The sequence below is a fragment of the Mus pahari genome, chromosome 8 (assembly GCF_900095145.1).
Source record: "Mus pahari chromosome 8, PAHARI_EIJ_v1.1, whole genome shotgun sequence".
Lineage (NCBI taxonomy): Eukaryota > Metazoa > Chordata > Mammalia > Rodentia > Muridae > Mus > Mus pahari.
In genome coordinates this window covers 15,584,095-15,599,571 of record NC_034597.1, presented here as the reverse complement: position 1 = coordinate 15,599,571, position 15,477 = coordinate 15,584,095, and the positions used below count along the sequence as shown (strand labels likewise).

Here is a 15,477-nt window from a genome sequence, read left to right as displayed (position 1 = left end):
TAGTGGACAACCAGCCACTCCTCTTCTCCCCATTAGGGGCTCCTTTGGGAAAACCGGCCTACCCCCCGACACCTGGTGGCTTCCCCTTCTGGTACCCCGCTGAGCCTAGAGGGGCGCAACACCTGCAAAGTCCTACCTCTGGGCTGGTGGCGCTATTCTCTACATCCTGGAAGATGGGGGGCCGCATGCCCCACCACTGCCAAATGACCTGCTGCCCCTACTCAGCCCCAAGCCGTGGCGAGTCAGCCCGATAAGCCTCCTCCCCTCCCGCTTCGGGTTGTTTGAGCCCGCGCCCGCTCCAGTTGCTGCAACTGCCACTGCTGGCGGCTGCGGGGCGCGCGGGGCGCGCGCCGAAGAGGCTCGGGCTGCGAGAACGGGGACGAGGAGGAGCCCGAGGAGGCAAGGAGGAAGAAGCGAGCGGAGGCCGAGGAAGCTCAGGGTCACAGAGACCCGGCCCGAAGGGGTCCGGCAGAGCATCGGCTAGCTGGCGGCGGAGGCAGGGCAGACCGCCGCAACCAACCTGCCGCGGCCCGGCGAGCACAGGAGGCGGCGATCCAGGAGCGGAGCGCAGCCCGGGGGAGGAAGGGTGGCGCGGGCACGCCCGGGCGGGAGGGCGCAGATTCTCCGATCGTAAGGAGCTGTCGCTTCATCACCCGAGAGAGCAGCGCGGGGACGGGCGGGAGACCCCGGGCCCGGGCGCAGCGCACACGCGTGGCGCACGCCAGGCGGGCCGGGCGGCGCCGAGGGCACGCGGGATCGCGTTCACGGAGCTTCGGGCGGCCCAGATCCCGGGCGCGGACGGCCCGCGGCGCCCCCTGGGCTCTCGGTGCTCCGCGCAGCCCCGGGGGCGATCGGGGTCCGGGAGTGGGAGCCACCCTCCCTCATCCCCTCCCCCCCCCGGGCCGGCCGGCAGCCCGGGGGAGGGCGGGCGGCGGCGCTTGGCTGTATATATCTCCGCACATCCCGCCAGGTCGCGCACAGCGCCCCGAACCCAGGAGCCTCCCCGCCCCCCTCCCGGCGCTCCGCGGCGGCGGCGGCAGCGGCAGCAGTAGCAGCAACATGGCTGTTGATGGGTGTTCGGGGTGGCGCTGGCGGCGGGAGGAGCTCCCTCGAGCCCCTGCGCCTGCCGTCCGTTGCTAGCTATGGCAAACGGTGGCGGCGGCGGCGGCGGCAGCAGCGGCGGCGGCGGCGGCGGCGGCGGAGGCAGCGGTCTTAGAATGAGCAGCAATATCCACGCGAACCATCTCAGCCTAGACGCGTCCTCCTCCTCTTCTTCCTCCTCCTCCTCCTCTTCTTCTTCTTCCTCCTCTTCCTCCTCGTCCTCGGTCCACGAGCCCAAGATGGATGCGCTCATCATACCGGTGACCATGGAGGTGCCGTGCGACAGCCGGGGCCAACGCATGTGGTGGGCTTTCTTGGCCTCCTCCATGGTGACTTTCTTCGGGGGCCTCTTCATCATCTTGCTCTGGCGGACGCTCAAGTACCTGTGGACCGTTTGCTGCCACTGCGGGGGCAAGACGAAGGTAACGCGCGCCCCGGGCGCCCGCCCCTGCGCCATCCCAGCCGTTTCTTGGCGTCCCCTGCAGCCCACCTCTTAGCTCCGCACCGTGTCTTGCCTCCTTCCGTCCCTGCCAGCCTTGTCCCCGCCGCCTGCCCTTCCCTCCCCTCTCCCTGTGCCCTCGGATTGTGCACCAGGGGTGAGGAGTTGACCCCAGCCGCGGTGCGCTCCAGGACGCAGACCCCCGCTTTAGTTCTCTGTTTATTGTAGGGCTATTGGTGACTACAGCCGGACCCGGGTTGGGGGGACATGTGTCTCTTGGGTACGTTGTTGCGGAGTGTGGAGAAGGAACCTTGCGGGGACACACACAGGAAGCTGAAAGACCCTGGGTGCCTGTGGGGCACCACTCACTGGCTGCAGCCAGGCTCCTCACGGTGGGCGAGTTGGGACAGATCAGCTCATACTTTTTGTTGTTGTTGTTGTTGTTGTTGTTGTTGTTGTTGCTGGGGAAATCAGTTCGTGGGGTCCCAAAGAAGGGGACATCATTTGAGCAAGGGAGAAAATCTTTTGCATCTGGGAATTCTGGGGGAGGAACATGGCTGGAGAAAGTGGGGGCCCAGGGATCAATAAAAAGTTGGGAAGACCCATCCTAGAATGGGGTCAATCTATGGAGAGTCACTTTCTAAAAGTGGCATGGTTGCAAGTCTGATGTCACCGCCCACTCCATCCCTTACATTTTCTTTGTGGAACATTTCCCTACCCCAAGTACTTTTGCCACCTCTACACTCCCCTCCCAGGCCATCCACTTTGGATCCCCTCAAATACAGCCAGCAGCTCCAATCTGTAGTGCCAGGGCTGCACTCCTCAGAGTCCAAGAGATCTCTGCTTCACTAAGCCCCCTTTTGGCACTTGATGTGGCTAGAAGTCGCCTTAAGCTATTCCTGGCAGAGTCGCCCACAGTGTTAGGACTCACATCTCAGATGTATGGTTGCTAGGCTTACTCCTGGGCTGTGGCCATATCCCTAGAAGGGTCCCTGCCCACCACCTAGCACTGGCTGGGGGTGGTGGACCGGGGGTGGGCAATGTTTGAGAGAGAGCTACAGAATGAATAAAAGAAAGAACTGGGAAAAAAGAGGGGAGCTGAACTGGGTGCCTCCTTTTAGAGAAATTCTCATCCCAGAGGACGGAATAGCACCCATACTGTTTGGACAGAGGATATCTCTAGGGGGATTGTGCAAGACACTCACCTTGCTTCCTAAATGTTCACACCTGCTTTAGAAAAGTTAATCCTGGGACCCCCTTGAGACGTCACAGGGCTCAGCAACTTGTAGCAGCATAAGGCTGCTAAGGAGAAGAGTTAGGCTAAGGGGGAAGGCTATGAAACCCAAGGGCAACTGAAGCACTCTGTGTCATTAATTATACATCACCGTAGGTGCTGGGCTCAGCTGTGTTTTGTGGCAGCACATTTGTGTTTTGGAAAATACTGGTGTGTTGGAATAAGGGAGGAAAAAGAAAAAAAAAACCACCCTTCTTTGCTTCCTCTTGGCATTGCTTTGAAAGCCTCCAATGGTGACAGGCGGGCTTTGTTTAAAGTCACCTTCTTGACAATGGAGGTTCCCCCTTCCTTTTCAAGGAGAAAGATCGATGGCCTTCCAGAGAAGCCCTCAGATTAAGCAAGGTTCCTACAGCCAGACCCGGAGATGCTTTCTGCCTGATCATAGAATCACATTCACTCATTCTTCCTCCTGCATCTTCAGCTTGTCCTGGGAGTGTCTCCCTCTCATACTGAGACTTGGCGACTATCTTTAGTTGCATGCATCCCAGTTATTTTGTATATGGAAGTGACTTGGGTTGTCTTTAAAAAAAACTTTCTGTTTTCAGAAAGTGAACAAATTTGGTCATATTGAATCCTTTTTGCCTTTCTAAGGTTTTAAGCAGAGCATCTAAGCATCTTTTTACTCTGGGGGGGGGGGGTACCCTGTGCCAGTGTAGTGCTTGCCATGAAATGTCTCTTAAAGAATTTACATAAAGAATCTCCTCTCTAAATAATGACCAGAATAGCTTTTGCCAGTTTTCTCAGAAAATAGGTTTTGTGTTAACAACAATTAAAAAACAAAACAAAACAAAACAAAACAGACAATCCGTACCTATTCCTCTACTTATCTTTTAGCTTTAAGACCAGTGGAGTGCACACAGTTGAGAGTTTCAATACAGACCCTGGAGTGAAAGATGATTGTGGTTGGTTGGAAAGATTGAAGGTCAAAACAGAATAGCATCAAGCTCTTTTTGGTACTGTGAGTTCCTTTAGAATCATGCCCAGTTTTCTTAATACCTGCCTCTTGATTATTTCAATTAAATTGTGCGTATACCCAACTCCCTGTACCTAATGGCGGTAAGTGGGAATTTTTAGGCGCTTCCCTTTCTGCCTTCTGGGCTCTACATTGGTTTTGCAGTTATTCATCTCCTCTTGGCTTTCCAAGTATTCTGGGAGTTTTGTTAAGACTCGGTACAGAGTAAAGAATTCAGCTCAAGTTTAGAACACTTGTGACTTGCCAGTCTCCTTAAGCAATCCTCTGCTATGTTACCACAGAAACTTCTGCCCACCTTCAAGCCTCTTTGCCCACCCTGGCCCTTCTCCAGGTCCAGCGTGGCTTACTAGGAGCTGGATTTCCAGAGAAGGTATCTTCTCAGCCTCTGACATTCCTGAGGGGACATGTTTCAGCAGGAGCCTGGAATCCTGTACATCTGTTCTCCAGGTCTGCACCGTGGGGTTTTGGTCAATGGAACCCAAGACTGTGGACATATATCTTTGGGTCTCTGTTCATTTGTGCCTTTGGTCTCCAAATAACACATAGCTAATGACTTTATTATTATTATTATTATTATTATCATCATCATCATCATCATCATCATCATCATTATTTTTTAAAGGATTGTAAACTTTTGGGGAGAATTAGGGGAGTAACGAAGAATATTTATGCTAGGTGTGGTGGCCTGCGCCTGTAATTCCTGTACTCAAGGACAGTGGCAGGAGGATCATGAGTTTTAAGTCAGCTTGGACTAGGTAGCCATAGCCTGTCTCAGAGAGTAGGAGAGTGAAACAGCACAACACGCGCACGGCAAACCTCACACCCTGCCCCAGATTGGAGCATGGTGCTTCGCTGAGGGTTTTCATGCTATTGCCTCTCTCCACCTGGATTGCATCAGTGTGCGCTGGTCATTTGGCCATAGAATTTTGGGGTTCGGTCTGGCCCTAGATTGTAGCGAGCTGGGGAACTGTTCAGGCAGTCTGCGTAAGCCATTTAACCTCTCTGGTCTCTGGGAAATCTGAGGATTGGACCCCGTAAGTTCCAGTCACCTCCCTCTGCCTTGGGATCACACGCAGGAGGATGGAAGGACCGAGCCTTTTGGGGAAAGACTTTGTGGTCCTTCTGATTCCTTTGGACACCTATGTGTCTTCCCCCACCCCCTGCTCTTGTTTTATTCATCTGCTAGCGTGTGGTCTACTTCTCTTAAAGTGTTTGGGGAAATAGGCCACTTGTGGATGGGCCTCTGGATGGCTGCAGGACCTGCATGTGGCAAGGCATAGATTAACCGATAGTTTCAGTCAGGGCTATCATCCCTATAGGACCTCAGTCTCGGTCAAGGATGGTCTGCATGCTGTGAATTATTGAGGTGTTGTCTCCATGGCTATGTCTGAGCAAACAACACATTTTCTCCGACAAGCTCGTGACTAATATAAATATCAGATCCCATTATGGCTTGGTAATTACCCAGGGTCTGGTCTGGTGCATTCAATCAGGACTGCGGCATCAGCACCCTGGAACTCTAGAGTCCAGATTGGCCTCAGTGCCTGGTTTTCTCTTGTCCTGGCAATTGCCAGCACCGATGACCTCCACATAGGTCAGATCACTTCGGGTGCCCAGGGAGATACTGTCAGTCCCCAGTCACGGGGGACCTGACCTGGTCTTGTCCAGATAGCTTATTCTCATTGGTTATTAAAAATTGTAATTTTATGTGTATGTACCTGAGTATCCAGATGTGCATCAAGTGCACGCAGAAGCCTGTGGAGGTCAGAAGAGGGGTTGGATCCCCTGGGACTGGAGATTCAGATGTCTGTGAGCCACCGTGTAGGTACTGGAAACCAAACCTGGGTCTTCTACAGGAACAGTAGGTGCTTTTGACTGCTGACCTACCTCTCCAGAGCTGCTGCTGTATTGCTTATTTTTACTTTATTTTGATGGATATTTTAGACTCTACAGTTAATAGACCCAGAATAAAAGCTGTTGCTCCCACTCAGGAGGGTATCTTTGGCTGACAGTGAGCCTTATTTCCTCATCTGCCAGAGGAGCCCACGGACACTTACTTTGTAGAATTCCTATAAGAAGCATCAATAACATGGGCGTCTAGTGCCCAACAAACACCTGGCACTAGCGGGCCTTTTGGAAGTGAGAGTTGCCACAGTTCCACCAAGTGAGAAGCTGTTTTCGCTGCCCTGTGAAACGGAAGCTGCAGAAGGAGGGCACACACTAGAACAGATAGAATTTGGGAACCAAAAGGGGCCTCCAGAACTGGTACCGCGGGTCCAATAACCCGTCCAAAGTCACACTGAGATTGATTGCTGCGAGCTAGGGTGATGGGGATCTTGGTGGGTGAAGAAAGGTCTATGGGGGACGCCCTGACAGTATCGTTGATGTGTTGATGATGGGGGTGTGGATAGGTCCTCGATGGTATTGGTGTCTCAGGGAACAGGGTTGGCAGAAGAAAAACATGGTGATGGGCACCTGGAGATGTAGCTGTTCAACAGTGTGTCTTGAAGAGGGTGGATTCCATCCCTGGTAGCCCAGGCAGTCAAGGCTCCCAGAACGATGCTCCCTGCCTGCCTCCCAGGGACGTTGCAGTATCCTAACCCCTGTGCTGTGCAACCAGACCAGCTTTTCCTTGGCAGCCTCTACAGCAGGGCTTCCCAACGTATGTTCTGGCCCTTGCCCTTGAAGTTACCTTGGGAGAAATTGGTAGTGAGGGCCCTGGTGGAGCCTCTTCTGGGAGGATCTCATCATAGGTTTGCAGAAGTCTGGCTGGTAGGGAGCTTGCTTTAAGCATCCTTCTCCCCACCCCCACCCCCCACTACCCCCTGTGTAGTAGCCAAGAGTCAGCCTGTGACCTTGGCAAGGACTTCAGTGGAGGTGCCTCAGTTTCCTTCCTGTCAGACTGAGACGCATAATAAGAGCACAGCCCCATGCTTCTTTCCCTTACTTTACTGCAGGGAGACATGGGGTTCAGGGGAGACACAGGGTTCATGGGGTTCACACTTTTCTTACAAGCCTGGGGCTGCTGCTTTTTCTAGAGGACAGAAAGAGAACCCCCTGCTGTTTGGCCTGAGAGAGGAGGGAGGCCCAGCCTTTTGCCTCCTTCCCTTGGCCTCCCCTCTTGGCCACAGAACAAGCAACTGTGCTCCTTGGGCTGGGCTGCTCGATAGCTGCTTAGTAGTAAGCAGTAGGTGCTTGCTCTAGGGCTCGCTTGCTTATGACACCCCCTTCTCTCTCTGACTCTCTTTGAAGCAGTTGAAGGACGTTGGATTATAATGCCAGGGCCTCTTTCCCAAAGTGGGTATCAGGAGTGCCCTGGCTCTCAGTGGCAATGGCTGTGCTAATCTGTGAATCACAACAGCCAATGCTACCTTCTCGGGACTTGAGAACAGAGGAGCCTCTAGAGAGACTCCTTTTTGGTTCGTGGGAAAGGGGTTGTGTGTGGGCAGTGACACCATAGCCCGGGGACATCATGGAGCACTCTGAGACTTCTAGAGAAAATTTTCAGGGTCAGGTAAGGCCAGTCTCCCGCAGAACCTCTGAAATTCCATTGCTGTACACAGCGGGAGCAGATCAACAGTGTCTCCTTCTTCCAGATGCCCCGAGTTGCTGTATTCTTGGCTCTGGGCTCAGTGAGAAGAAGACTCCGGATCCCACCCCTCATGTGCCTAGCTTTGTGAGAAGAAGGTCTGAGGAGGGTCGGCTGGGCTCAGATTTCTGTCTGCAAGGGCTGAAGGAGGAATCTTTGACTTTCATGTATACAGGATCACCTGGAGGGCTGGGGAGATGGTCGGATGCAGGAAGCCCAGGGAGCGGCCTGAGCGGTCATGTTTCTGTAAGAGACAGGTCCTGCTGATGCTATGCAGAGCCTGATGTGGATGAACAGCAAGGGCAAGTTGTCTCTGAAGATGGGCTTATCCTGGAACATGCACATTCCTAGCTCTCCTATGGTATGAAGGGGCCAGAATGGACAAGAAGAGGAAGGTTTGCTAACATCAGACAGTCCGGGTGAGAGAGCTCCATGAGGTATTTTGGAGTGGAGGGTGGGCCTGCTGCCTCTTTGGGTATCTTCTCCCAAAGAGCTCTGGGGCTGGCTTTGTGGTAGCCAGGGTGGTTTTCTGTAGTTTACAGGGAGTGGCATGCCAGTTACCAGCCAGTTACCAGCCAGTTACCAGCCAATGTGTAGGTTCTTCTTGCCAGTTGGTCACACTCTGATGGGGTGTGGCTTCCTAAAGTCCAGGGTAGCCAGTTAGCCAAACCACCATCTTGCAAAATTAAAGGTTACAGCCAGTGCCACATGGTGTGGAGTGGTCCAGGAGGTCATCTGTGTGCTAATCCTACTGGAAAGGTTCAAGTCAGGGGGTTTTTCCACAGGGACCCAGGGTGGCCCTTCCTAAATGGGAGGCAGCCTCAACCTTAAAGGTATCTTCAAGGGGAAAGAGTGCCATCTTCCTTTGTACTTCTCAGGGATTCTGGTGGACAACACTGAAAGTAGCGCTCTCTCCCCGCCCCAGCCCCAACACACACACATCTGCTCCTACCAGAAGGGATTTCACAGCTCTAACTGTCCGGGACTTTCCTTGAGATATTCTTTTTAGGTTGTTCCATTGTCAAAGGAGGGGAACTTAGAAGAAGCCATATGAAGAATGGCCCTGTCCCGGGCCCTGTCCCCGGAGGCCCACAGATCTTCTGGTTAACTTTAGCACCACTGGTTTATCAGAGCATACAGGCTGTGCCAGAAACCGAGCCAGGTGCCTGGGAAAAATATAATGGAGATTGGTTCTCACCTCTTGCCCATTTGGACTCAGAATCATCAGACTGAGCTGAGCTAAAACCAGGCACCTTCTCATGGGGTGCGTACAGCTGTGAGTGACCCTGAGCGGTCTTCAGGTTCCTTGAGGGCAGGAATTGAGTTATCTAGAAAGAAACACGAGAAACCTAGGGTGGTGGGGACAATGGTAGGTGTAGATTCATGCCTCTGCTTTGTGTGCGTGTGTGTCCAGAGCACAATCTTGGGTGTCGTTCTTTAGTTATTAAAAATTATATTGGGAGCTGGGCGTGGTGGCGCACGCCTTTAATCCCAGCACTTGGGAGGCAGAGGCAGGCGGATTTCTGAGTTCGAGGCCAGCCTGGTCTACAAAGTGAGTTCCAGGACAGCCAGGGCTATACTGAGAAACCCTGTCTCAAAACAACAACAACAAAAAAATTATATTGGTTGTTGTGCGTGCATGCTGTGGTGCACATGTGGAGGAGAGTCAATATTCAGGGGTCGCTTTTCTCTGTCTGCCTTTATGTGGGCTCCAGGGGTTACACCCAGGTGGTCAGGTTTGCTCAGCCACCACTTCTCGATGAGCCATCTCATCAGCTTCACCTTGTTTTTATTGAGACGATCTCTCCCAATGGTCTGAATTCACTAAGTAGTCTAGGCTTGGGGGCCAGTATGCCCTAGTGAGCCCGACTCACCCTCTCAGCTATGGGAGTCCAAGCACACACATAAGCCTAGCTTTGTACATAGGTCCTAGGGATCTGAACTCAGGTCCTCAGTCTGTATGGCTCTCTGAGCCATCTCTCCAGCCCCATCTTTCTATTTTTTGGTGTCAACTATCAGAGAAGCTCCGAGAGGGAGGGGGGAGAGGGGGTTCAGGCTTGATTTGGTGACAAGCTTTGGTGATAACATTATAGATTGCTCGATTCATCCTAGATCATAATTATTCCCACCACCACAGTGTCTTGACTAGTGGGTGAAAAGGACTTGGTTCTCTTGGGCAACTGTGTGTGAGGGGGGATGAGTTGGGTGAGGGGCAGAAGGAGGGTTTTAAAAGGCTGCTCTCCTTCGGATGGAATTTGCATTGTGTTTGGCATTATTTGGTAATTGTCTTTGGGACATTGTGTCTAATTGCCAATTTGGAAATGTAATTGGCACTCTAGGGCTAGAATGGATAAACTTAACGTCCTCTAGGCGAGCCTGGGAGTCATCTTCCTGTACGATCTCATTACCTGTGTGACTGATGCTTCTGTACGTGGCCAGTGCGGAAATTATTTAAAACTCCTTATTTACCTTTTTACTTTTTTTTTTTTGCTTTTATTTTTGAAGTACTGAGTATAGAACCTAGAGCCTCAAGCATGCTAGGTGAGTACTGTACTACCGGAGCGACGTCCTTAACTTTTTTTCCATTTTAATTTGTGAGCGTGTGTGTGTGTGTGTGTGTGTGTGTGTGTGTGTGGTCTTTTCTGAGACAGTCGCACTATGTAGCCCAGGTTGGCCGTGAATTTGTGCTCTTCCCGACTCTGCTCCCTGAGTGCTGGCATCACAGGTGTTCCCCCAACCCTGATGCTCCCACATTCTGCCCAGATCCAGTAGACTCTCAACCTTAAAATGACCACCAGCATCCCTTTCTTCTTCTCTGCCTTCCATCTGGTTGCCTTCCCCCTTGCTTCCTTTTTCCACAGTGCTTTCTCATCCCAGGGAACTTCTGTGGAACCTGGCATCATTTAATTTTGGTCTTTAAAGACACACACTAGAGCACATTTAGGCACAGATAGCTAGAGAAAGTGCTACATGATTTGTCTTTCCTCAGAGTTTAAGTTTAAGAGCCAGCCAAAGATTTTCTTCTTTGAATGAAGAGTTGAGTTGTGAAGCTGGGCACGGTGGTGTAGACCTGTAGTCTCAGCACTTGGGAGGATGGGACAGCAGTATCATTGGCTCCAGGCAGCTCTACAGTGAGAACTTGTGGTGGTGGTGGGGGGAGGAAGAGAGATTGTGACTTGAAATAAAATCTTTCCCATACATGATGATATCTGGAGCCATAATTTATATTTTAATAATACTATTTTAAGTATTTATCATTATTATTTGTATTTATGTGTACTCACATGTGTCTGCGTGGATATATTCTGCCTATGGCGTCCAGAAGAGGGTGTCTGATAGAGGGAGCTGAAGTTGTGAGCTGCCTGATGTGGGTGTTGGGAATAAAACTCAGGTCCTCTGAAAGAGCAGAGAGCAGCCTTAACCACTGAGCAATCTCTCGGCCAACCATAATGTTTGCATAAGAAGTTTAGGGCAAGGTTTTATGAGATGTTCTTTTCAGAGCTGTAGGAAGCCCTTCAGGCATGATGGCTTTGCCTTTGACATACGTGGGTTACAAGTGGAGAGTCTGCATATCGGTCAGTTTCCTCGCCATATCTTGTTCTTGTTCTCCTGTCCTCCTGGGAGCAGGAAATGCTCTCTCCTGGTTTGGGAGTGAACTTGGGTGTGGGAGGACCGGAGCAGATAGTGGCTTGTAAGCTAGGTGGTCGGTGGGCATCAAACGAGGACTTGACTAAGCAAGTGTAACCACAGCTCATGGTGGGTGGGGCTTTGGAGGTCTCCCCAAGTGTTCCCGCAGCAAAGGGGACAAGTGTCCGTGATCTTCTGAGGCCACCATGGCCCACTTTAAAGTGGACCTGGCAAGAGCTTTCCCGTTTCCCTTTGCTTGTGTCCCATGACTGGGACACCCAGAACAAGTCCAGAGTAGTCAATTTCAGACTGCGTGCAGGCCCGGATGGCAAAGGCAGGTGGTGTATGGCTAGCGCCTACTCTGGTGATGTCAAATAACCTTACCTGTGGTGCTTCGGTCTAGGCAGCTTGTCCTCTCTGGCCACTTTTTGGCTCCCCCCCCCCCCACCTTCTCCCGAGACAGTGAGGTTCCCTGTTTTCTAGTCCTTGACATTTGGAAGGGCATGGTCTCCAGTCTGCCCAATGGCTGTGACTGTGGAGATCAGTTTAGTCTGGCTGCAAGCTGTGAGTAGAGTGTGTGTGTGTGTGTGTGTGTGTGTGTGTGTGTGTTTGTGTATGTGTGTAAGGAGAAATGGGATTATGAGGGGGGGGAAGGTCTGAGGAAAGACGGGGATATATAGGTATATGTGCCATAAAAGCAGAAGGCGAAACTATTTCGAGGAAGGAGGGGACCAGCAAGGGTGAAGAGTAGAGGAGGGTGCTGAGGGAGGACAAATAAAGTAAAGCATAGTGAGATGTATGTATGAAAATAATGTCACATGGAACCCGATTCTTGGCATGCTAACTAAAAATCCATTTTAAGGGAGAGCTAGAAAAAGAGAAAACAGACAGACACCCCCAGGGGCATAGAGGGGGCGGTAGGGTGTGCGGAAAGATACAGAGACAGTCACACTAGGAGCAGTGACACTTCTCCGCGGCGAGCTGGTTCTGGGTCCATGTGAGATTGGCAGAGTTTGATCTCAGCCCCTTCTCCTTGGCCCTATTTGAATATATCAGGTTGCCTCACCTCCAAGGAGTGGAGCAGAGCAGTAGGAAATCACTGGTCACGGTGACTTTTGTCTCTGCAGGTTTTCACGTCACTTTGTTCTGTCGTGGGCCCTTCACCATGAACCAGAAGCAGCCCCCCCCCTTGCCTTCTCTTGTGCACTTCCTCCTCAGTGTCTACATGAGCAGTGCTGGTGACCTGTGAACTATAGGCACCACAGCCGAACAGGTGATGGGTTTTTTAAGGAGTGCAGAAATGATGTCTCTAACCAAACCCACAGGCAAATGCAACAGTTCACGTAGTTCTAAAAAAGAAAGAAAGAAAAAGAAATCCATTTCTTATATTCATTTGCAACCTATTTTCCTCATAAGATTTAGTTTTTGACTTCAGTGTTTTGTATTTTTACTTAATCCTGAGTATTGTATATTCATTGTACAATGTAGAACATTGTGGAAATGAGGATATAGACCAGACAGAAACAAACAAACAAAAAAGATACTTCACACCTGCTGGGATGAGTAGTGTTAAAAAAAAATCCAGAAAGTTCACAAATGTTGGAGAGGTAGTAGAGAAATTAGAACCCCTGGAAGCTAGAAGGGAGGGTTTTTACAAAATTAAAAATTAACTGTCATGGTTCAGTGTTTCCATTTTTGGTCTATGTCCCATACCTTAAGAACAAGGATCCGAATGATCTCTGCGTGCTCACACGGAGAGCTGTGGTACTCATAACAGCCCAGAGCGGCAACCAAAGTGAGGGGAGAAGCCAAACGGAGTTCGAGCACACAGGGGCTGTTGTCGGGCTGTAGGAGGGAAGGACCTTGAGTACAGACCTCCATCGCATCGAGCTAGGTGGTGATACCTAGCCGTGAAAGACGGGACTCCGCTCCAACGAGCCACCTCGGATGGCAAACTCAGATGACAGAAACTGGTGGTTCCTCGGATGGTCACCACACTGGACTCAGAGTTTCAGCTTTGCAGATGAGAGCATTCAGAAGAGACTTGCACACCAGTGTGACTATGTTTGTTACCACTGAGCTGCCAGCGATAAACAGTTAAGAAGGCAGACTTGACATCTTTATTTTGCTTTATCATTTTATGTGTAGGGGTTTTGTCAGCATGTATGTTTCTGTGCCACGTGCATGCGGTGCCTCTGGAGGCCAGAAGACGGCGCCGGATCTCGCTGGGACTAGAGTTACAGATGGTTTATAAGCAGCTACGTGGGTGGTGGGAATTGAACTTGCGTCTTCTGGAAGAGCAGCCAGGGCTATTTCCAGCTCCAAGAAGGCCGAAGAACATTTTATTTATTTCTAATATATTTTTAATAATTGTTTTTATGAATCCAACGTTTGGTAGGCCATGGCAGAGGATCTCGATTTCGAAGCCCACCTGGGTGGAGAGACAATGTCAAAACAGGGCCTGGGGGGGGGTAACTCAGTGGTAGAGCACTTGCCTAACATGCAGAGGCTGCCCCCCCTTGGTTTAATCCCCAGCACTGACCACACACACACACACACACACACACACACACACACACACACAACCCCTACACATTTTTCAAAAGGAAAAAAAAAGTTTCTCTAAATCAAAGCACGCTCTGAAGTTAACTAGTATTGTCTGTGGGTCTGGTTACCTCTTGACTGCGGACCCCACTGGCCACAGGTTTTCACTTTCTTCCTGTGGGCATTTAGGCCCTTGAGAGCTCTCTGGCCTGACTGGGTTGAATCCACACAGCCAGCTGAAGAATGAGCAGTGGCCCTCTTCCTGCCCAGAGTCTGTTTTACTGAGGTTTGCTCTTTGTATATTTCTGTAGAGCTGGGCATTCAGCTCAGGGTCTTGTGTCAGCCACTGGGCCAGTGAGCGCTAACTCCAGCCCACCTCTGCTCTCAGAGGAGAGTTAAGGGCTGAGCCATCTCAGAATTTTGACATTGACACACGACATAGGGCAGTTATCGTGTCTCCAACAAGGCGTTGTCTAGGTCTTAGTCTTCTTAGATATAAATTGTTCTTGATTTAATGATTTTTTTTTCAAGTAACAATGCCACTTAGGTCAGTTTCAAAGATATCATTTTTACCTTTTATGAATTCCATTACTTGAGGCCGTAGACCCAGGGAGTGGATTTTGCTTTACTAAAAATCACAAAAGTGGACTTTGATTGACGTGTTCCCAAAACTTTAGAGCTGACTTTGATGAGGAAACATAGTTGAGAATTTCAATGTGAACCAGTATTAAAAAGATGCTCGGTGGCTAAAAGCAGGAGTCACTATTGAAGAGAACTGACTTTGGTCCCCAGCTCTCAGCTCATGTGATCACCTGTCGCTCTGCCTCCAGGGGACCTGAGGCTCTGGTTTCTGTGGGAACATGCACTTAAGTGCATGCACATTGTGCCCCCACCCTCCCAGATACCCACACACAATTAAAAAGTAAAATATAAATATTAAACATTTTAAATCAGAGGACACTGAAACTATTATGCCTGTATTTGGAGAAAAAAAAAACCCAATCAGATCTGGGGGAGAAGGGAGGTGTGTGGCAGGGACCTGGAAGGGAGGGAGGGAGTGGGAGAAGGGAGGTGTGTGGCAGGGACCTGGGAGGGATGGAGGGAGTGGGAGCTGGCGTTGGGATGTATTGTGTGAGAGAAAAGGAAATAAAAAGAAAACATTCAGACTTAGGGTTTTGTGACTCTGTTATTACTTTTGATGACATAGCTGCGTGATTACTGAAGGCTTATTTTGACTCTTGGTGTGGGGAAAAGTCGAAGTCATCTTAGCTTGTAGTCTATAAATAGGCTGGGATTATAGGCTAGCAGTGTTTGATTGAAAAGAAGGCCATGAGAATCAACTCACTTTGAAGTTTTCCCTCAAGTCATCCTAAAAGGCAGCCCCGAGCCAGCCCGGTCATCTCTGTAGTGTTCAGTGAGCTTTCCAGCTGCTGAAGCTGCTGTGGCAGGGGCAAGCACCGGGAGGGGTGACCCCCAAATGTCTAAGTGCTCTCTGGACCAAAGTCCCCCCCAACCATAAACAGCCAGCACACCGGGACTTCCTGGAATTACTCTTTTAGATTACATAATAGCCATTTGACGTTACCAGGGCCACGTATTAAATTTTAACTTGCCACAGATAAATGATGTTAACAGCAGATTCACAGAGTACGAGGCTGCTCCTGGGCTTGCTCAGCACACCAACCATCATCCCACAGCCCCGACCAAACAAACAGAAAGAAAGAAAGAGAAGCAAAGGGAAGCAAAGCAAAACCCCTCACACCATCACGAGACCCTTCTACAGAGGAATTTAGCCCTTTGTGGGTATGTGTGTGTGGTGTGTGATGTACGTGTATTGTGTATATGTGTATATGTATATATGTATATATATATATATATACATATATATATATATATATATATATATATAT

At 50.5% G+C, this 15,477-nt stretch overlaps 1 protein-coding gene across 37 annotated transcripts in view; it reads left to right on the top strand.

Moving 5' to 3' along the window:
- Positions 1–243: 243 nt before the first annotated feature.
- Positions 244–15,477, top strand: part of Kcnma1 (potassium calcium-activated channel subfamily M alpha 1) — a 710,028-nt gene continuing 694,794 nt past the window's right edge. For 35 of the 37 annotated variants that reach the window (XM_021202821.2, XM_021202818.2, XM_021202807.2 and 32 more), the window contains exon 1: positions 874–1,523. In XM_021202821.2, coding sequence (XP_021058480.1) covers positions 1,143–1,523 — 381 coding nt within the window. In that variant the 5' untranslated portion in view covers positions 874–1,142. Of the gene's footprint in view, positions 1,524–15,477 lie in introns of all 37 variants that reach the window. The other 2 variants (XM_021202810.2, XM_029542008.1) reach the window with 2 other exon arrangements.